We start from the raw sequence: 22015 nt of genomic DNA on the forward strand, positions 1-22015 counted from the left end.
GACGGGATTAGAACCCAGTTTCCCCTGGCTCTCAATTCCATGCTTCATCCACTAAACTATGCTGCTTCCCTAGTATGATATTTGTTATCATACCTGTTCTTGGAGTAATATCAAATATGCAACTTGGGTTGGCCTCAAAGTATTTCCATATTCGCTTAGTACAGTGCTCTGCACACAGTAAGCACTCAATAAATACGACTGAATGAATATTCCCACTCAAACCCCGTCCTCCTCCTGACTTTCCCATCAATGTAGACAACACCAACATCTTCCCCGTCTCACAAGCCTGTAACCGTAACCTTATCCTCGACCAACTGTCTCATTCAAAAAAACTCATTCGGTCCGTTGAGAAATCCTGTCAGGTCTACCTTCACATCAGCAGTGTGTGGCTCAGTGGAAAGAGCATAGGCTTTGGAGTCGGAGGTCATGGGTTCAAATCCCAGCTCCGCCAATTGCCAGCTGTGTGACTTTGGGCAAGTCACTTAACTTCTCTGGGCCTCAGTTACCTCATCTGTAAAATAGGGATTAAGACTGTGAGCCCCCCCGTGGGACAACCTGATCACCTTGTAACCTCCCCAGTGCTTAGATCAGTGCTTTGCACAGAGTAAGTGCTTAATAAATGCCATTATTATTATTATTATTATCATCTCTTGAATCTACCATTTCATCTCCACCCTAACTGCTACCACGCTGATCCAAGTACTTATCATATACTACCTGGATTCCTGCATCAGCCCCCTCTCTGACCTCCCTGTCTCCTCTCTCTCCCCTCTCCAGTCCGTACTTCTGCCTTGACCATTTTTCTAAAACAATGTTTGGTCCACATCCCCCACTTCTCAAAAACTTTCAATGGTTTCCCATCCACCTTCCCACCAAAGAGAAACTCTTTACAATCAATTACTCAATCAATCATATTTATTGAGCACTTGCTGTGGGTGCAGTACTGTACGAAGCATTTAAGAGATTACGATACAACGGAATTGATGGATACGTTCCCTACAGTTTACAGTTTAAGAGATTTAAGACCATTGTCTTTAAGACACTCAATAAACTCTCCCTCTCTAATTAATTACAGTCTTTGTTAAGTGCTTACCATGTGACCGGCACTGTACGAAGTGCCGGGGTGGATACAAGAAAATCGGGTCGGACTCAGTCCCTGTCCCACGTGGTGCTCACAGTTGCAATCCCCATTTTCCAGATGAGGTAACTGAGGCCCAGAGGAGTGAAGTGACTTGCCCAAGGTCACACACTACACAAGTGGGGGAACTGGGACTTTTAGACTGTGAGCCCACTGTTGGGTAGGGACTGTCTCTATGTGTTGCCAATTTGTACTTCCCAAGTGCTTAGTACAGTGCTCTGCACATAGTAAGCGCTCAATAAATACGATTGATGATGATGATGATGATGACCTTCTAACTCCCAGGCCATGCTGCTTCTGCTTCCTTCTCATCCCTTACCTCACTCATCTATTACTAGAACCCAACCCACACACTCTGCTCCATTAACACCAACCTACTCTGGGGTTCCTTGCTTGCTGCCCCTTTCCCCATGTCTTCCCTCTGGCCTGGAACTCTTTCCTCCTTCATCTCCAACAGATCAATCACTCAGTCATCTTTACTGTGTGCTTACTGGGTACAGAGCCCTGTACTAAGCGCTTGAGAGAGTATAATATAAAGAGTTGGTAGACATATCCCCGGTCCACATGGAGGCTACAGTCTAGAAGGGGAGACAGACGGACAGACATTAGAGAAGCAGCACGGCTCAGTGGAAAGAGCACGGGCTTGGGTGGCCGAGGTCATGGATTCAAATCCCGGCTCCGCCACTTGTCAGCTTTGTGACTTTGGGCAAGTCACTTCACTTCTCTATGCCTCAGTTATCTCATCTGTAAAATGGGGATAATAACAACAATAATACTAATGGCATTAACTAAGTGCTTACTATGTGCAAATCACTGGTCTAAGTGCTGGGGAGGTTACAAGGTGATGTTACAGTAATAACATAATAATAATAATAACAATAATAACCCCGTTACTTGTCCCATGGGGGGCTCATAGTCTTCATCTCCATTTTACAGACAAGGGAACTGAGGCCCAGAGAAGTGAAGTGACTTGCCCGAAGTCACACAGCTGACAAGTGGCAGAGGCAGGATTTGAACCCAAGACCTCTGACTCCAAAGCCCGGGCTCTTTCCACTGAGCCACGCTGCTTGTCTTAAGACTGTGAGCCCCACGTGGGACAATCTGATTACCTTGTATCCCCCCCAGCGCTTAGAATTGTGCTTGGCACATAGTAAGCACTTAACAAATATGTGCTTGGCACATAGTAAGCACTTAAATACTATTATTATTATTATTATTATTATTATTATTATCAATATAAATAAATGACAGATATTCTGCCTTGTCATTTCATGCACAGTATTTTCTGTAGTTGACACTGATGCAATTGCTCAAGAAATAGGGCATGCCTTCTGTAATAAATCCAAGTGTCCCAGCCATATAAAAGGATGGACACCACTAGAATTTAACAGACCTTCACAAGGGAGCTTTGTAAAACACACTCTGTCTATCCTGCCTTGTCATTTCATGCACAGTATTTTCTGTAGTTGACACTGATGCAGTTGCTCAAGAAATAGGGCATGCCTTCTGTAATAAATCCAAGTGTCCCAGCCATATAAAAAGATGGACACCACTAGAATTTTATAGACCTTCACAAGGGAGCTTTGTAAAACACACTCTGTCTTTCAGTCTGCAAGAAGCAGACTGCTTTGAATGTTTTTGTTTATCTGTAAAATATGGAAAAGTATTCTGACTAGGGGCATAATCTGATGAGAGAATTGAGTGTTTTGTTCAGGTTACAGGCTGGTAATTAAGTTTGGCTTTCTTCAGGCTCACTGTCAGTCCATAGCACTATGTCAAATATTCTGGAAAACTTTCTCAGGAGCAAGGCAGTGTATTTTGACTGCAGCTTACAGATTTCCTCCCTGCTGCCCAAGCCCATAGCCTTAACATCATCCTCTACTCATGCCCCTCCTTCAGTGTGAATATTCAGTCTGTCACCAAATCCTGCCTGTTCCGCCTTCATAACATGGCTAAAATGAACCCCTTCCTCTCTATCTCTAGAGAAGCAGCATGGCTCAATGGAAAGAGCACAGGCTTGGGAGTCAGAGGTCATGGGTTCTGATCCCGGCTCCGCCACTTGTCTGCTGTGTGACCTTGAGCAAGTCACTTAACTTCTCTGGGCCTCAGTTATCTCATCTGTAAAATGGGGATGAAGACTGTGAGCCCCATGTGGGACAACCTCATTACCTTGTATCCCTCCCAGGGCTTAGAACAGTGCTTGGCACATAGTAAGTGCTTAACAAATGTCACCATCATTATTATTATTATCTAAACAGCTACCACACTGATCCAACCACTTAATCTCACCATGCCTTCTCTGTGACCTTGCTGCTTCCTGTCTCTCCCCTCTCCAGTCCATACCTCACTCTTCTCCTAAAAAAATCTTCAATCCATGCCTTCCCACTCCACAAAAGCTACCAATGCTCCCATCCACCTCCCCATCAATCAGAGACCCCTTACTATTGGCTTTAAGGGACTTAATCAGCTCTCTCCAATTATCTTGGACTGCACTCTTCATTGATTCATTCATTCAATCGTATTTATTGAGCACTTACTATGTGCAGAACACTGCATTAAGCGCTTGGAAGGTACAATTCTGCAACAGATCCCACTTTGGGCTTATAGTCCAGGGCAGGGGGACAAGGGGCGTAGACAGACATCGAAACAAGAAAACAGGCATCAGTATAAAAAAATAGAATAATAATAATAATTATCATGGTATTTATTGAACACTTACTATGTGCCAAGCACTGTTCTAAGCACTGGGGTAGATACAGGGTAATCAGGTTGTCCCACATGGGGCTCACACTTTAAATCCCCATTTTACAGATGAGGTAACTGAGGCACAGAGAAGTGAAATGACTTGCCCAAGGTCACACAGCAGACAAGTGGCGAAGGTGGGATTAGAACCCACATCCTTTGACTCCCAAGCCCGTGCTATAAATATATATAAGTGCTGTGAGGTGGGGAGAGGGAGAAAAGAGCAAAGGGAGCAAGACAAGGTGACAAAAAAGGGAGGGGAAGCTGAGAAAAAGGGGGCTTAGCCTGGGAAGGCCTCTTGGAGGAGGTGCACCTTCAGTACAGCTTTGAAGGGGAGAAGAGTGATTGTCCGGTGAATTTGAGGAGGGAGGGCGGTCCAGGCCAGAGGTAGGATGTCGGCCAGGGATCAGGAATGAGACAGGGTAGATGGAAGCACAGTGAGAAGGCTAGCACCAGAGGAGCAGAGTGTGTAGGCTGGGATGTAGAAGGAGAGGTGAGGTATGAAGGGGAAAGGTGATGGAGAGATTTAAAGCCAATAGTGAGGAGTTTTTGTTTGACACAGAAGTTGAGAGGCAACCACTGGAGATTTTTGAAGAGGGGGTGACATGCCCTAAACGTTTCTATAGAAAGATAATCCGGGCAGCGGAATGAAGTACGGACTGAAGTGGGGAGAGACAGGAGGCTGGGAGATCGAAAAGGAGGCTGATGCAGTAATCCAGTCAGGATAGGAAGAGAGATTGTATTAATGTGGTAGCAGTTTGGATGGAAAGGAAAGAGCGAATCTTGGAGATGTTGTGAAGGTGAGATGGGAAGGTTCTGGTATCAGATGGGATGTGTGGGGTGAATGAGAGAGCGGAGTCAAGGATGACACCAAGGTTACGGGCTTGTGAGATGGGAAGGATGGTTGTGCTGTCTACAGCGATGGGAAAGTTTGGGAGAGGGCAGGGTTTGGGAGGGAAGATAAGGAGCTCTGTCTTGGAGATGTTGAGTTTGAGGAGGCGGAAGCACTTAGTACAGGACTCTGCAATCAGTAAGTGCTCAGTAAGTACCACTAGGGAGATTAGATTTAAGTAGTGTTTTGAAGCAGGGGAGAGTGGTGGTCTGTAAGATATGAAGGGGGACATGAAGAGGATCATCAGTCTAATTAGGTGATCAGTTTTGCCTCTGCTCAGATATAGCAGACCAGAGAACTATTCTTCTTATTATTCCTTCTTCCTCCTCCTCCTCCTCTTCTTCTTCTCATTATTATTATTATATTTAAGTATTTAACTGTGATTACTACTGAAGTGGATACAGTACAATCAGATGAGACATAATTCTTTTTCATATAGGGGACAGTTTAAGGGGGATGGAGAACAGATATTTCATCCCCATTCTACAGACGAGGAACCTGAGGAAGAGATGTTAAGTGACTTGCCCAAGGTCATACAGCAGGCTAGGTTGGAGCCAGAATTAACATCCAGGTCAACCACCCAAATGATAGCACACTGAAAACGGGATGCTTCTCCAGAATTAAGTCTATCCATTACCTATTTTCACCTATCTTTCACCTATCAGGTAGCCTAGTTTGGCTCAATGATGATGATGATATGATAATGATGGCATTTATTAAGTGCTTACTATGTGCAAAGCACTGTTCTAAGCACTGGGGAGGTTATAAGGTGATCAGGTTGTCCCACGGGGGGCTCAAAGTCTTAATCCCGATTTTACAGATGAGGTAACTGAGGCACAGAGAAGCTAAGTGATTTGCCTAAAGTCACACAGCTGACAATTGGCAGAGCCGGGATTTGAACCCATGAACTCTGACTCCCAAGCCCGTGCTCTTTCCACTGAGCCACGCCCTGAAGGAGACTTTGTCATAATAACAATAATAATAATGATGGTGTTTGTGTGTGGAACAGCTCACAAGCAATAAATGGCCTCCTTTGCGGACATCACTGGCAAGCAGCATCCTAATGTTCCATGGCACAGTAATTATTTTGTAATGATAACTGTGGTATTTGTTAAGCACTTACTATCAGCCAAGCACCATACTAAACATTGCTTAGATACACAAGAGATAGGTCAGATACAGTCCTATCCCACATAGGGCTCATAATCTAACTAGGAAGGAGAACATATGTTGAAAACCAATTTTAGAGAAACTGAGGCACAGAGAAGGTAGATCACAGGCTCAGGTGTCAGAAGGATCAGCATTCTAATCCCAGCTCCATCAAACACCTGTTGTGTGACCTTGGGCAAGTCACTTAACTTCTCGGTGCCTCAATTCCCTCATCTATAAAAAGGGGACGAATGTAAGCCTCATATGGGACAGGGACTGTGTCCAACCTGATTAACTTAATCTACCCCAGTGCTTAGAACACTGCTTGGCATATAGTAAGAGCTTAACAAGTACCATAATAATAATAGTTATTATTATTATTTAGGTAAGTTGGCCATGCAGCATGTAACTGCATCATTAAAATCTGCCCTTTCCTCTCTATCCAAACTGCTCTCAAGTTAATACAATGACTCATCCTATCCCACCTAGATTGACCTCCCAACCTCCCATCTCTCACCACTCCAGTACATACTTCACTCTGCTGCCCAGATTATTTTTCTACAAAAACATTCAGGACATGTCATCCTCCTTCCTCAAAAATCTCCAGTGGTTGCCCATCCACCTCCGTGTCAAACAGAAACTCCTCACCATTGGCTTTAAAGCTCTCCATCACCTTGCCCCCTCCTACCTCACCTCACTTCTCTCCTACAGTCCAGTCTGCAAACTTCTCTCCTCTGGTGCTAACCTTCTCACTGTGCCCCGATCCCGCCTGTCTCACCGCCAACCCCTGGCCCACATCCTGCCTCTGGCCTGGAACACCCTCCCTCCTCAAATCCGACAGACAATTACTCTCCCCCCGGCTTCAAAACCTTATTGAAGGCACATCTCCTCCAAGAGGCCTTCCCAAACTAAGCCCCACTTTTTCTCATCTCCCACTCCCTTCTGCGTCACTCTGACTTGCTCCCTTTGCTCTTCCACCTTTTCCCATCCCTCAGCAATTATGTACATATCTGTCATTTTAATTATTTGTATTGATGTCTGTCTCCTCTGTCTAGACTGTGGGCAGGGAATGTCATTGTTTATTGTTGTATTGTACTTTCCCAAGGGTTTAGAACAGTGCTTTGCACACAGTAAGCACTTAATAAATAGGACTGAAAATAACCTGCAAAGCCAGGATTAAAATCTTGTTTATTAAAGTTTATCAGGCATGGTCCTCTGGTAGGCCGATTTGAATTTGGTGAGGCAGGCAATTTTGGGGACATTTTTCTATCCCTTTTCCCATTTGGGTGGTCAAGAAAAGGATTGTTCGAACATCCAGGGTATCAATCTTTGCCACCACTGCCTCGTGAGGAATCAAATGGACATTATCCTGAGCTGCATTCTTGAAGCGACTTTTATTTATGTAGCTACCCTGAAACCCACACCATAACGTGGCAGGCAGACACCTGAGTTGTTTTTCTAGTAGTGGAGATGGTTTGCACAGAGCCACCCACACTTTCTTGATTAAACAGATGACAACATAGTGTAGGATGCAATATATGCCTTATTCAGAGTGTGGATAGACATATGTGTATATGTCTAACTACATTCTGAATATATAGATATATATTTATATCTATATAACATAGAATATAAATTAGTGATGGTAGTTGTTAAGTGCTTACTATGTTGTCAGGCACTGTTCTAAGCACTGGGATAGATACAAGCTAATCAGGTGGGACTCAGTCCCTATCCCACATGGAGCTCACAGTCTTAATTTCCACTTTGGTAACTGAGGGACAGAGAAACGAAGTGGCTTTCCCAAGGTCACACAGTAGACAAGTGGTGGAGCCAGGATTAGAACCCAGGTCCTTCTGATTCTCAGGCCCATGCTCTATCCACTAGGCCATGCTGCTTCCCCGTGGAAGCCGCATACATAATCAATCAATGGTATTTATTGAGTGCTTACTATATGCTCAGCACTGTACTAAGCGCTGGGGAGAGTACATTATAACAGAATTAGTAGAATTAGCAGACACGTTCCCCGCCCATAATGAGCTTGCAGTCTAGAGGGGGAGATAGACATTAATAGAAATAATTTGAGATGCGTAATTTATTTATGTATATTTATATATGCCCTACCCTAACCATGCAGAGGGAAAGTGTTTATAAAGAAAAATGTTTGGAAGAATTCTGCTGAATGTCCCCCTTTCCGGCGCCCGGGGAGGTCTGTCCTTTTCTGGCCTTGATGACTGTGAACTCCCTTTGTCCAAGCAGCACATCCGAAATCAATATCTTTGTTCCTTTCCTCAGTGCTTAGTACAGTGCTTTTTACATTGTAAGAAATTTATACAAATCATCAATAAATAATTAAGAAAGAAAAAAGGAGTGGAGATTTGCCAGGCAGAGTCTTTTTACTGGAGTTCTTTAGATTTCTACTTCAATGTGGTTGACCTATGAGAAGAGCACAAGACTGAGAGGCAGGAAATGTGAATTCTCTAGTCTGACTCTGCTAAAATGGACTGCTGTGTGACCTTGGACATCTTGTTTCACCTCTCTGGGCCTCAGTTCCTCATCTGTAAAATGGGGACAAGGTAAGTCATGAGTTTGTGTGGGATAGGGATCAGCTTCAGTCTGATGACCATCTATATACCGCAATGCTTAGTACAAAGAAAGCACTTAATGAATATTAAGCAGCGTGGCTCAGTGGAAAGAGCGTGGGCTTTGGAGTCGGAGGTCATCGGTTCAAATCCTGACTTCACCACTTGTCAGCTGTGTGACTTTGGGCAAGTCACTTAACTTCTCTGTGCCTCAGTTACCTCATCTGTAAAATGGGGATTAAGATTGGAGCCCCACGTGGGACAACCTGATCACCATGTAAACTCCCCAGTGCTTAGAACAGTGCTTTGCATGTAATAAGCGCTTAATATAAATGCCATCATCATTATTATCATTATTATTATTATCAATAATAGTTGTAGTAGTAAAGGTAAGTCTGTGAGCCATTTATGGAACAGGAACTATTTCCATCCTGATTGTGGTGCATCTATCCCAGTGCTTAGTACAGTGTCTGGCACTTAGTAAGCACTTAACATACCTGTTGTTGGGTAGGGACCGTCTCTATATGTTGCTGACTTGTATTTCCCAAGTGCTTAGTACAGTGCTCTGCACACAGTAAGTGCTCAATAAATACGACAATGAATGTACACTTTTATTGGTCAAAATAGTCAAAAAATTTCATCTTGGACAATGTGCCAAGTTGTTTATAAATCTGGCCTAAAATGTCTAATTTCTTATTTTTCCCCTACAAACCATTAGTTGTCCTATATTTAAATACATTTGCAAAAACCCAATGAAAAGTGAATCTGAATAAACTATAGTGTTGTGGTAAATCAGAATTTTGGCAGAACATTTTCTTGCAGTCTAACAAATGGTGCCATCACCTAATGAATTTTTTTTTATCCTCACCTCTGGATCCAGATTTGTTTTCTAAGATGTGAAATGCATTTTCTATTTACCTCACAATCTTAGTGGCTATTTTTTTCCCTCAAAAATGTTCGTGCAAAGGTCATCTCTGCAGTTCATTTGCATAAGTCATTCAAAGGGAATTACAGTGGGTTTGTAGACTGCCAAAGACTGTGTGCCAGACACTCTACTAAGCATTGAGGTAGATATACCTTAATTAGGTTGGACACAGTCCCTGTTCATTCAATCATATTTACTGAGCGCTTACTGTGTGCAAAGCAATATAATAAGCCCTGTCCCACAGAGGCTCACACTCTTAATCCCCATTTTACTGATGAGGTATCTGAGGCACAGAGAAGTGAGGTGACTTGCTCAAGGTCACACAACAGACAAGTGATGGAGATGGGATTAAAACCCAGGTCCTTCCTATTCCCAGGCCCGTGCTCTACCCAGTAGACCATACTGCTTCTCTAGATCAGAAGAGAAGGTTATAAAACTCCTGTTCCTAGTGAACTCTCAATTTTAGAATATACATTAGGGCCAAAATGTATATTTTCTCCATAAAAACTGCATGAGCAAGTCCCTCTTTAATATGCTATCAATGAATTAATCAATCAGTTTTATTTACTGAGGATCTACTGGGTACAGAACATTGCAAGTTTGCTTATGCTGTGTTATCGCTTCTGGTAATTTCCATTTTATTTGGCTATTAGATAATGTATTTCTACTTTGAAATGTAAACAATAAATGAAGCATGATACCTCTTTATATGAAGACATAATTCTTTCAATGGCATCTGCTCCAGAGGCCAACAAATTCCTTGCAGTAGTAAAGGCTTCTGTCCGTTCGCTAACCATAGCTTGTTTCTGTCCATCTTCTACATCTTAAAACAAAAGGGAGGAAAGTTGTTTTTCTTTTTAAGGAGACTTTGCAATAGGAATATCACACTTAACAAACATTGCCAACACAAATTCTGAGGTAATGAATAATCAATTCTAATTTTTAGAAGAGGTTCAAATTAGTGAACTAAATTCTTTAAATTTCAATAGAAAAAATTAGGAATTAATCAGCGATTTAAAATCCGGTAAAACTATGACAACAAAAACGTTGATATCACTGTTTTAGAAATCTTATTTGAACTTGTTCTCAATCAACTAGGTCAATTTAAGGAGCTTTCATTGTTGTGGTGGTTGAAAAACAGAGGGATTTAATATAAAATATATTGTCTCAGCAAGATTTTGAGATTACTCCATCGATCAATGGTATTTATTGAGTGCTTATTATGTGCAGACACTGAACTAAGAGCTTGGGAATGTATGATACAGCATAGTTGGCAGACACGTTCCCTGCCGACAAGGAGCTTACAGTCCCTAAGGGGAGGTAAAAACTAAAATAAATACAGAGAGGAGAGAGAGAAGAGTATATGGTTATTTATATAAATTCTGTAGGACTGGGGTAAGTATCAAAGTACTTAAGGGGTATACAAGCCAAGTGTGTAGTTAATGCAGAGGAGAGGGCAAGTAAGAGAAACAAGGACTTAGGAAAGGCCTCTTGGAGGAAATAATAATAATAATAATTATGGAATTTGTTAAGCACTTACTGTGTGCCTGGCACTGTACTAAGAGCTGGGGTGGATACAAGCAAATTGAGGTGGACACAGTCCCTGCCCCACATGGGGCTCACAGTCTCGATCCCCATTTTACAGATGAGGGAATTGAGACACAGAGAAATGAAGTGACTTGCCCAAGAGCACACAGCAGACAAGGGGCAGAGCCATTATTAGAACTCATGACTTTGGAGTTGATAGTGGATAGGCCTGTGATCTATCCACTATTCCATGCTGCTTCTCAGATGTGATTTTAGGAGGGTTTTGAGGATAGTGAAAGTGGTAAACCGTGGGATATGAATAGGGTGGGAGGTCCAGACCTGAAGGAGGATGTGAGAAAGAAGTCAGGGGTGGGATAGGTGAGATTGAGGAACAGAGGATAGGTTAGTGTTTGAGGAGCAGAGTACGCGTTGTAAGAGATCCGTGACGTAAATGAGGTAAGATCACTGAGAGAGCTGATTGAGTGCCTTAAAGCCAATGGCAAGGAGGTTTCTTCGGCTGCAGAAATGGATGGGCAACCCTGGAGGTTTTTGAGGAATGGGGATATATGGACTGAACATTTTTTTCTTCTAGACTGTGAGCCCACTGTTGGGTAGGGACCATCTCTATATGTTGCTAACTTGTACTTCCCAAGCGCTTAGTACGGTGCTCTGCACACAGTAAGCGCTCAATAAATACAATTGATTGATTGATTGATTTTTCAGAAAACAATTGGGGCAGGCGAGTGAAACACGGATAAGAGAAAGGAGAGGCAGGAGGCAAGGAGGTCAGCCTGGAGACTGGTGCAGTGGTCAAGGTGGGAAACAGAGAGGAAAGGGTGGATTCTAGAAATGTCGCGAACGTGGAACTGACTGGTTTTTGTGACAGATTGAATGTGTGGACTGAAAGAGAGCAGTGAGTCAAGGACAGTTTGAAGGTTACAGGCTTGTGAGGCAGGGAAGTGGTGCTGTCTACAGTGATAAGAGAGTAGGGGGAGGACAGGGTTGTGGGGGGAAGCTGGGAAGTTCTCTTACGAACAGGCTAAATTTGAGGGGCCAGCAGGACATCCAAGTAGAGATGCGGGGCTGAAGATAAAGGAAAGAGGTGGCCATTTTATTTTAAACACAATTTTTCACATATTTCAGTCTTAAATTGGAGGTGAGATCCATGCTTAAAACATCACAGTCCATGTTTATGTATGGATTTAATGGAAGAGGGAGAAAAATGTGATAATACTTTTATTTTGTTCTTGACAAAGTCTATATTTTTTCTTTGGAAATTGTGAAAATTAACAACTTAAGAAAAAGGTCAGTTCATTTTAAAAATAAAAATATGATGTGGAATTTATTCTTATCTAGAAATGCACTTCTTTCCTGCAGTAGTTGGTTTGACTGCAGCTACTGCTGTCAAGAAAAACACGTTTATGCTACGTATGGTCAACCTAAGAAATTTCCAAAAAGAGGATATCCTTGATACAAATAATAGATTGGGATAATGATAGAAACTGCAAGGGAACTAGAGTCCCCTTTGCCCAATCAATTAATCTATCAATCAATAATATTTACTGACCACTTAATGTGTGCAGAACACCGTACAAAGAGCTCAAGAAAACACAATACAACTGCATCAGTAGATGTGAACTCTGCCCACAAGGAGTTTAGTCTATCCACCTCTACTATGGCTTAAGCATCCCCAGACCACCCTGGACAGCAAGTGTGTCTAATTGATTCTTCAAAATCTCTAAGGATGGATTCTCTCCGTCATTCTTTGGTAACATATACTGCCACTATTATGATCTGTAAAATGGGGATTCAATACCTGTTCTCCCTCCACTTATGGACATATCTGTAATTTATTTATTTATATTAATGTCCGTCTCCCCTTCCAGCCTTTAAGCTCGTTGCGGGCAGGGAATGCACCTGTTATATTGTTATAGCGTACTCCCCCAAGCACTTAGTACAGAGCTCCGCACACATTAAGCGCTCAATAAATACAAATGTTTGGTTGATTACCTAGAATACAAGCCCTATGTGGGACAGGGACTGTGTCTGACCTGATTAACTTGTGTCTACTCCAGTGTTTAGTACAGTGCTTGCCACATAGTCAGCTCTTAACAAATATAATTATAATGACAATAATCATCCATAAATCCTTCTTTCATTTTAACCTCCTGTTATCTCTCGCTGTTCCCTAAGAATATCTCATTGTTATTGAGAACACAACCATCCTCCTGGTGTGTCATGTTCATTTACCTCTAACATTCAATCTGTCTCTTCTCCCAATAGATTTCTAAAACAGTATGCAGATCCGCTTTTCTCCATCCCTACAGTCACCGCTCTTTTGTTCTTTTGAGACTTGTACTGTTACCGGTCACCCTGCTGCTCTTCCTTGCCTAGCTTCTGTCCCCTTCAGTGTATTTTACATAAAGTCGAAGAGAGAAGTTTCAAAGAGAGCACGTCAGTCCTTCTGCAAAACCTCCAATGGCTTTCATCACTGCTTCAAAGAAAATCTCTTGACAGCTTCGAGGCACACCATCAGATGGGGCCGCATGGCCTAGTAGAAAGAGACAGTCGTGGGGGTCAGAGAACCTGGCTTTTAATCCCGGCTCTGCTACTGGCTTCTGTGGGTGACTAATCACTTAACTTCTCTGTGCCTTAATTTCCTCATCTGTAAAGCGGGCATGAGCTTCCTGTTTGTCCTCTGATTCAGACTGTTAAGTCAAGCACTTAAATACAATACTCTGCAAATAGTAAGCATTCAATAAATATGATTGATTGATCACTTCCCCCCCCTTCAAAGCCCTACTGAAGGCTCACCTCCTCCAGGAGGCCTTCCCAGACTCAGCCCCCCTTTTCCTCAGCTCCCTGTCCCCTCCCCATCGCCCTGACTCACTCCCTTTGTTCTACCCCGCTCCTCCCCACAGCACTTGAGTATATAAGTACATATCTATAATTCTATTTATTAATATCAATGCCTGTTTACTTATTTTGATGTGTACACATCTATAATTCTATTTATAATGATGCTATTGATGCCTGTTGGTTTGCTTTGATGTCTGTCTCCCCCCTTCTAGACTGTGAGCCTGTTGCGGGCAGGGATTGTCTCTGGTGTGGAATTGTACCATCCAAGTGCTTAGTACAGTGTTCTGCACACAGTAAGTGCTCAATAAATACGATTGAATGAATGAATGAATGAAAGGGATTGAGTCTGAGCTGATTTTCTTCTATCTATCCCTGTGCTTAGTACAGTGCTTAGTACAGTCCTTCTAGACTGTAAACTTGTGGTCTGAGAATGTGTCTGCCAACTCTGTTATACTGTACTCTCCCAATGTTTAGTACAGTACTCTGCACATAGTAATTGCTTGACTGATTGATTGATAGATTGATACATAGTAAGCACTGAATAAATGCCACAATTATTATTATTGTTTTCTTCTTTGACTAGATTCCGTTTTGTGTTTGTGATTCTCCTGAGCGAATGTCTTAATTGTCCCTTTCTTTAACTTTCACATCTTTTGATTATAGCTAGCCCACACTCAATTTTATAAAGCATGTCCTCCTCTTCTTCAAAGCTCCCCTAAATCATCACCATCTCCAGGAGGCACTTCCAGTTTAATGCACCCCACTTCCAGCCCTTCAATAATCTCAGCACATATGTATTCACATAACTATGTTACATTGTCTATTATTTATAGCTATTTCTCCTTCTTTGCTAACCATTTTCCTTATATCTTTTATAATTTTGTTGACTTTCAGCTACATTTCTGTTGCCAACACCCTTCCCCCACCTCAGCTCCTTGGGTGCATCTAAATAATAATAATAATATAATAATGATGGTATTTGTTAAGTGCTTAACTATGTGCCGGCACTGTACTACGTGCTGGGGTTGATGCAGGCAAATCGGGTTGGACACAGTCCCTGCCTCATGTGGGGCTCACAGTCTCAATCGCCATTTTACAGATGAGGTAACTGAGGCGCAGAGAAGTGAAGTGACTTGTCCAAGGTCACACAGCAGACAAGTGGCCAAGCCAGGCTGCTTCTCAGCAGATACAAGGTAGACACGAGGTAGTCGGGTTGTCCCCTGTGGGGCTCAGTCTTCATCCCCATTTTCCAGATGAGGGAACTGAGGCCCAGAGGAGTGAAGTGACTTGCCCAAGGTGTCGTTCATTCATTCATTCACATAGTGAGTGCTTAACAAGAACAAGTATTATTCTTCTTATTATTATTATCATCATCATCAGTAGTCATGTTGATGTTGTTGTCTTATGCTGTCGAGTCGTGTCCAACCCATAGCGACGCCACAGACACACCAGCGCTTAGAACAGTCCTTTGAACATAGTAAGCGCTTAATAAATGCCATTATTATTATTAATTATTATTATTATTATTATTAACTCTCCCAGAACACCCCACCTCCATCGGGAATCATTCCGGTAGTGGATCCAGTGAATTTTCTTGGTAAAGATTGGGAAGTGGTTTACCATTGCCCTCTTCGGCATACTCAACTTGAGTCTCCACCATCCACTCTCTCCCACGCCGCTGCTGTCCAGCATGGGTGAGTTTGGACTTCTGGCAGATTGCCTTCCACTTGCTAGCCACTGCCCAAGCTAGGAATGGAATGGTTGATTCTCCCTCCTGTAGTCGAGACCGGTAAAGTACTGGAAACGCTCCAGTTGCAACCCTGAGAGGGTTCAGTAGTCATAGGAATCACTTAATAAATGTGCTTACTTTTAGGGATACTCTTAATTTTCTCACTTTATTATGCTTGCCCTTTAGATTGAAAGTTCTCTGAAGGCAGGCATGGTATCTTTTCCTTCTTTTGAATGCTCCCCAAGTACCAAGTACTGTGTTCTGCACACAGTAGGTGTGGATAATGACTGAGAAGCAGCAAGGTTTAATGAAAAGAACATAGGTCTGGATGTCGGAGGATCTGGGTTCTAATCTCAGCTCTGCTACTTGCCTGCTAAATGACCTCCCAAAGCATTCCAATCAATCAGTCATATTTATTGAGCGCTGACTGTGTGCAGAGCACTGTACTAAGCGCTTGGGAAGTACAAGTTGGCAACATATAAAGACAGTCCCTACTCAACAGTGGGCTCACAGTCTAGAAGGGGGAGACAGAGAACAAAACCAAACATACTAACAAAATAAAATTAATAGAATAGCTATGTACAAGTAAAATAAATAGAGTAATAAATATGTACAAACATATATACATATATACAGCTGCTGTGGGGAAGGGAAGGAGGTAAGATGGGGGGATGAAGAGGGGGATGAGGGGGAGAGGAAGGAAGGGGCTCAGTCTGGGAAGGCCTCCTGGAGGAGGTGAGCTCTCAGTAGGGCCTTGAAGGGAGGAAGAGAGCTAGCTTGGCAGATGGGCAGAGGGAGGGCATTCCAGGCCCGGGGATGACGTGGGCCAGGGGTCGATGGCAGGACAGGCGAGAACGAGGCACAGTAAGGCTTAGCGGCAGAGGAGCGGAGGGTGCGGGGTGGGCTGTAGAAGGAGAGAAGGGAGGTGAGGTAGGAGGGTCCTACCTCATTTCATTTCTCTCCTTCTGCAAGCCAGCCCGCACAACTTCACTCCTCTAGTGCTAACCTTCTCACTGTGCCTCAACCTCACCTGTCTCACCACCAATCCCTAGCCCACATCCTGCCTCTGGCCCTCCCTCCTCAAATCCAACAGACAATTACTCTCCCCTGGCTTCAAAGCTTTACGGAAGGCACATCTCCTCTAAGAGGCCTTCCCAGACTAAGTCCCACTTTTCCTCATCCCCCACTTCCTTCTGCCTCGCTCTAACTTGCTCCCTTTGTTCTTCCCCCCTCCCTGCCCCACAGCACTAACGTACATATCAGTCATTTTATTTATTTTTATTAATGTCTGTCTTACCTGGGCCTAGACTGTAAGGTCATTGTGGGCAGGGAAGGTGACTGTTTATTTTTGTATTGTAATCCCCCAAGTTCTTAGTACAATGCTCTGCACATAGTAAGCAAACAATAAATAATAAATATGATTGAATGAATGAATGTATATATGTATAGCTATATACACCTGTATATATGTATATATGTTTGTACATATTTATTACTCTATTTATCTATTTATTTTACTTGTACATATCTATTCTATTTATTTTATTTTGTTAGTATGTTTGGTTTTGTTCTCTGTCTCTCCCTTTTAGACTGTGAGCCCACTGTTGGGTAGGGACTGTCTCTATATGTTGCCAACTTGTACTTCCCAAGCACTTAGTACAGTGCTCTGCATATAGTAAGCGCTCAATAAATACGATTGATTGATTGATTGAATGAATGAATGACCTTTGCCAAGTCACTTCTGTTTGTTTCAGTTTCCTCATCAGTAAAATGGGAATTCAATGCTAATTCTTCCTCCTGCTTGGCCTGTGAACCCCATGTAGGACAGCACTGTGTCAAACCTGTTTGTCTTGTATCTACCCCAGTGAATAGTACAGGAGCTTGGCTCATAGTTAAGACTTAACGATACTACATCAGGAGGAACTTAATCATAAGAAGAATATGATGAACTACAGGAAACAGATAAGGTGATATGGCACTTGGATGGATCAATCAATCGTATTTATTGAGCACTCACTGTACAGACAACTGTACTAAGCACTGGGAGAGTACAAAATGACCAATTTCATTCATTCAATCATTCATTCAATCATATTGATTGAGCGCTTACTGTGTGCAGGGCACTATAGTAAGTGCTCGGGAGAGTAGAGTACAACAATAAACAGACACATTCCCTGCCCACAAGAAGGGACCTGGGAGTTAGAAGTTTCTAATCCCACCTCCACTACTTGTCTGCTGTGTAACCTTGGGCATGTCACTTAACTTCTCTGGTCCTCAGTGACCTCATCTGTAATATGAGGATTGAGATTGTGAGCCTCTCATGGGACAGGGACTGTGTCCAACCCGATCTGCTTGTATCTACCCCAGTGCTTGGTACAGGGCCTGGTACATAGTAAGGACTTAATAAACACCATAATTAATATTATTATTACAGTCTAGAAGAGAGGAGACAGACATTAATATAAAAAAAAATTACAGATATGGACACAAGTGCTGTGGGGCTGGGAAGGGGGAAGAACAGAAGGAGCAAGTCAGGGTAACGCAGAAGGGGTGGGAGAAGAGGAAAGGGAGGCTTAGTCAGGAAACGCCTCTTAGAGGAGAGTTGGCAGACATATTCCCTTCCCACAACGAGCTTACAGTCTAGAGGAGCACGGAACCTTCCTCTCTATCATTACATAATCAAATTTTTCCTCTCTGCTACAGCTCTATTCAGTTGTACGTCATATTAGAAAAAGACACCGCTAATGATGAAATTTACTATGAATGTGCCTTATTAAGGTCACATCTCCTCCAAGAAGCCTTCCCCGATTAAACCCTCTTTCCCCCCAGCTCCCTCTCCCTTCTGCTTCATCTACGCACTTGGATCTGTGACCTTTGGGCATTTGATATTCATCCCACCCTCAACCCTGCAGCAATTATGAACATATCTATAAATTACATATGATAAATTATTCATTTATAGTAACATCGATCTCACACTCAAGACTGTAAATTCACGGTGGGCAAAGAACATGCTTACCAACTTTGTTGTATTCTACTGTCCCAAGCGCTTATATCACATTGTGTTGTACTGTACTCTTCCAAATGCTTAGTACAGTACTTACATAGTAAGCACTCAATAAATACTATTTGATGATGATGATCAGAATGATAATAATTATAGTTATGGTTTTGTTAAGCGCTTAGTATGTGCCAGGCACTGTACTATGCAGTGGGGTGGATACAAGCAAAATCAGGTTGGACACAGTCCCTGTCCCATGTGGGGCTCACAGTCTCAATCCCTGTTTTATAGATGAGGTAACTGAGGCACAGAGAATTAAATGAATTGCCCAAGTCCTGAGCCCACTGTTGGGTAGGGACTGTCTCTATATGTTGCCAACTTCTACTTCCCAAGCGCTTAGTACAGTGCTCTGCACACAGTAAGCGCTCAATAAATACGATTGATGATGATGACGATGATGATAAACAACACACAAAAATATAGGCCCTTACTATGCTATGAAGCAGTGTGGCTTAGTGGAAAGAGCACGGGCTTGGGAGTCAGAGGACGTGGGCTCTAATCCCGGCTCCACCACTTGTCTGCTGTGTGACCTTGGGAGAGTCACTTCACTTCTCTTTGCCTCAGTTACCTCATCTGTAAAATGGAGACTAAGACTGTGAGCCCCAAGGGACAACCTGATTACCTGCAGCGTGGCTGAGAAGCAGCGTGGCTGAGAAGCAGAGTGGCTTAGTGGAAAGAGCTCGGGCTTTGGAGTCGGAGGTCATGGGTTCAAATCCCAGCTCTGCCAATTGTCAGCTGTGTGACTTTGAGCAAGTCACTTCACTTCTCTGTGCCTCAGTCACCTCATCTTGAAAATGGGGATTAAGACTGTGAGCCCCCTGTGGGACAACCTGATCACCTTGTAAACTCCCCAATGCTTAGAACAAATACCATCGTTATTATTACCCCAGTGCTTAGAACAGCACTTGGCATATAGTAAGCACTTAACAAATACCACAATTATTACTATTGTTGTTCTTATTACTTGGTATATAGTAAGCACATAAATACCACAATTATTACTATTGTTATTCTTAGTATTAATGGGCCATAGGCACAGCTAGGGGAAAGATAATAACAAAAATATGCTGCTTTGATGCAGAATAATTATTCTCAAATTGGTGGGTCAAGATATAATGCTTCTCAGACTTTGAACTAAGAAAACAATGTAAAAATTATATTCATTTACTATGAATGCTCTTCTGTGAGTGGCTCTTTGATGGTGATACAAGAACATTGCCAGAAGAATTCTGCCACATGGCAGGTAGCTGTCTGACCTATGGAAAGGTGTGCAGTTTTAGAAATGAATACCCATGACCTAATATATCACAGAATAATAATAACAATAATAATAATAGCATTTATAAAGCACTTACTATGCACAAAGCACTGTTCTAAGAGCTGGGGAGGTTACAAAGTGATCAGGTTGTCCCACAGGGGGCTCACAGTCTTAATCCCCATTTTACAGATGAGGTAACTGAGGCAAAGAGAAGTTAAGTGACTTGCCCAAAGTCACACAGCTGGCAATTGGTGGAGCCAGGATTTGAACCCATGACCTCTGACTCCAAAGCCCGGGCTCTTTCCACTGAGCCACGCTGCTTTAAGGTCTATGTTAGCTCATTTTATAGCTAACCAAATCTTTTGCTAAGACAGTGTATCAAAAATTCCACTGATTCCCCTCTACAATCCCTTTGTCCTGTTTTCCTCTCTACTTTACTTCTGTTTCATTCCTTCCTCCTGCTCCTTTGAATTCCTTTTCTCTGATTGCTTAGTGACTTTAAGCACTCCAAGTACCTGCCAAATGTGACTACTTTGACAGCATGTCATTCTATAAAGGATACTGAAGAGAATATAAATTTCAATGCTTAGAATTATACACTTTTCAGAATAAAATGAGGGACTGTGCTAAAAAAACAACTGTCCTATCTATGGCTTCATTGCTTAGACCTGAAGAAACAGTATGATTGGGTAGGGATGGTATCTTCAAACTCTATTATATTGTACTGTCCAAAGAGGTTAGTACAATGACCTGCACACAGTAAACACTCAAAAAATATCACTGACTGATTTCTATAGCAATGAAACTGATCTAGAGAAGCAGTGTGGTCTAGTGGATGTAGCACAACCTGGGAGTCAGAAGGACTTGGGTCTTCCACTTGTTTGCTGTGTGACCTTGAGCAAGTCACTTCACTTCTCTGGGCCTCAGTTCCTTCATCTGTAACAAGGGGATTAACTGTCAACCCTATGTGGGACAGGGACTGTATCCAAACTGATTTGCTTATATCCACCCCGGCGCTTAGCACAATGTCTGTCACATAGTAAGCACTTAAAAAGTACCACAAGTATCATTAATTATTATTATAAAACATTGTTATACCACTGAAAAGATGTAGCATGGTGTACAAGTTAGAGCACGGAGTCAGAGGTCATGGGTTCTAATCCCAGCTCTGCCACTTGTCTGCCATGTGACCTTGGGCAAGTCACTTCACTTCTCTGGGCCTCAGTTGCCTCATCTGCAAAATGGGGATTGAGACTGTGAGCCCCACATGGGACAGGGACTGTGTCCAACCCGATTTGCTTGAATCCATCCCAGTGCTTAGAACAGTGCCTGGCACATAGCAAGCTCTTAACGAATACCATAATTATCATTATTACCTCGACCCATTACATAATATAATGGTGTCACAAGTACACCATGAAACAGTTCCTTTGTGGTATCATGCAAAACCCCCTACCCCATTTTTGCCCCAGAACTATTGCATTCCCTTTCAAGTCTGTGTAATCCCTCACTGGGAGGAAATGAGACAGAGAGATGCTAGCTATTCAAAAATCAGTACCAGACAACATTCATTCATTCATTCCTATTTATTGAGCGCTTACTGTGTGCAGAGCACTGTACTAATACTCATGTATCCCCTATCCTAAGGAGAAACTCCCTTGGCCCCATGGCACCCCATCTCTCTCCCACCATTCCTCTCCACAATGCTCAGTTTTTTTTAAAAAAAATGGCATTTATTGAGCACTTACTGTGTGCAGAACACTGTACTAACTTCTTGGGGGAGACTGTAAGCTGACATCTAGACTGTAAGCTCATGGTGGACAGAGAACATGTCCGTTTATTGTTATAGTGTACTCTCCCAAGTGCTTAGCACAGCGCTTGGCACACAGTAAGTGCTCAACAAATACGATCGAATGAATGAATGAAGTACAATGCAACAGAGTGGGCAGAAGTGTTCCCTACCCACAAGGAGCTCACAGACTAAATAATAATAATAGCAATAATGGTATTTGTTAACTGCTATGTGCCAGGCACTGTACTAAAACGCTGGGGTGGATACAAGCAAATCGGGTTGGACACAGTCCCTGTCCCACATGGGTGTCACAGTTTACAGATGCAGTGACTGAGGCACAGAGAAGTGAAGTGACTCACCCAAA

At 42.7% G+C, this 22015-nt stretch overlaps 1 protein-coding gene across 1 annotated transcript in view; it reads right to left on the reverse strand.

Moving 5' to 3' along the window:
- ABCD2 (ATP binding cassette subfamily D member 2) overlaps positions 1–22015 on the reverse strand; it is a 117244-nt gene that overhangs the window by 77270 nt on the left and 17959 nt on the right. Inside the window, exon 3 of the mRNA XM_038770456.1 lies at positions 10127–10248. Coding sequence (XP_038626384.1) covers positions 10127–10248 — 122 coding nt within the window. The remainder of the gene's footprint in view (positions 1–10126; positions 10249–22015) is intronic.

This window comes from Tachyglossus aculeatus, chromosome 2, assembly GCF_015852505.1.
Source record: "Tachyglossus aculeatus isolate mTacAcu1 chromosome 2, mTacAcu1.pri, whole genome shotgun sequence".
NCBI classification, from domain to species: domain Eukaryota; kingdom Metazoa; phylum Chordata; class Mammalia; order Monotremata; family Tachyglossidae; genus Tachyglossus; species Tachyglossus aculeatus.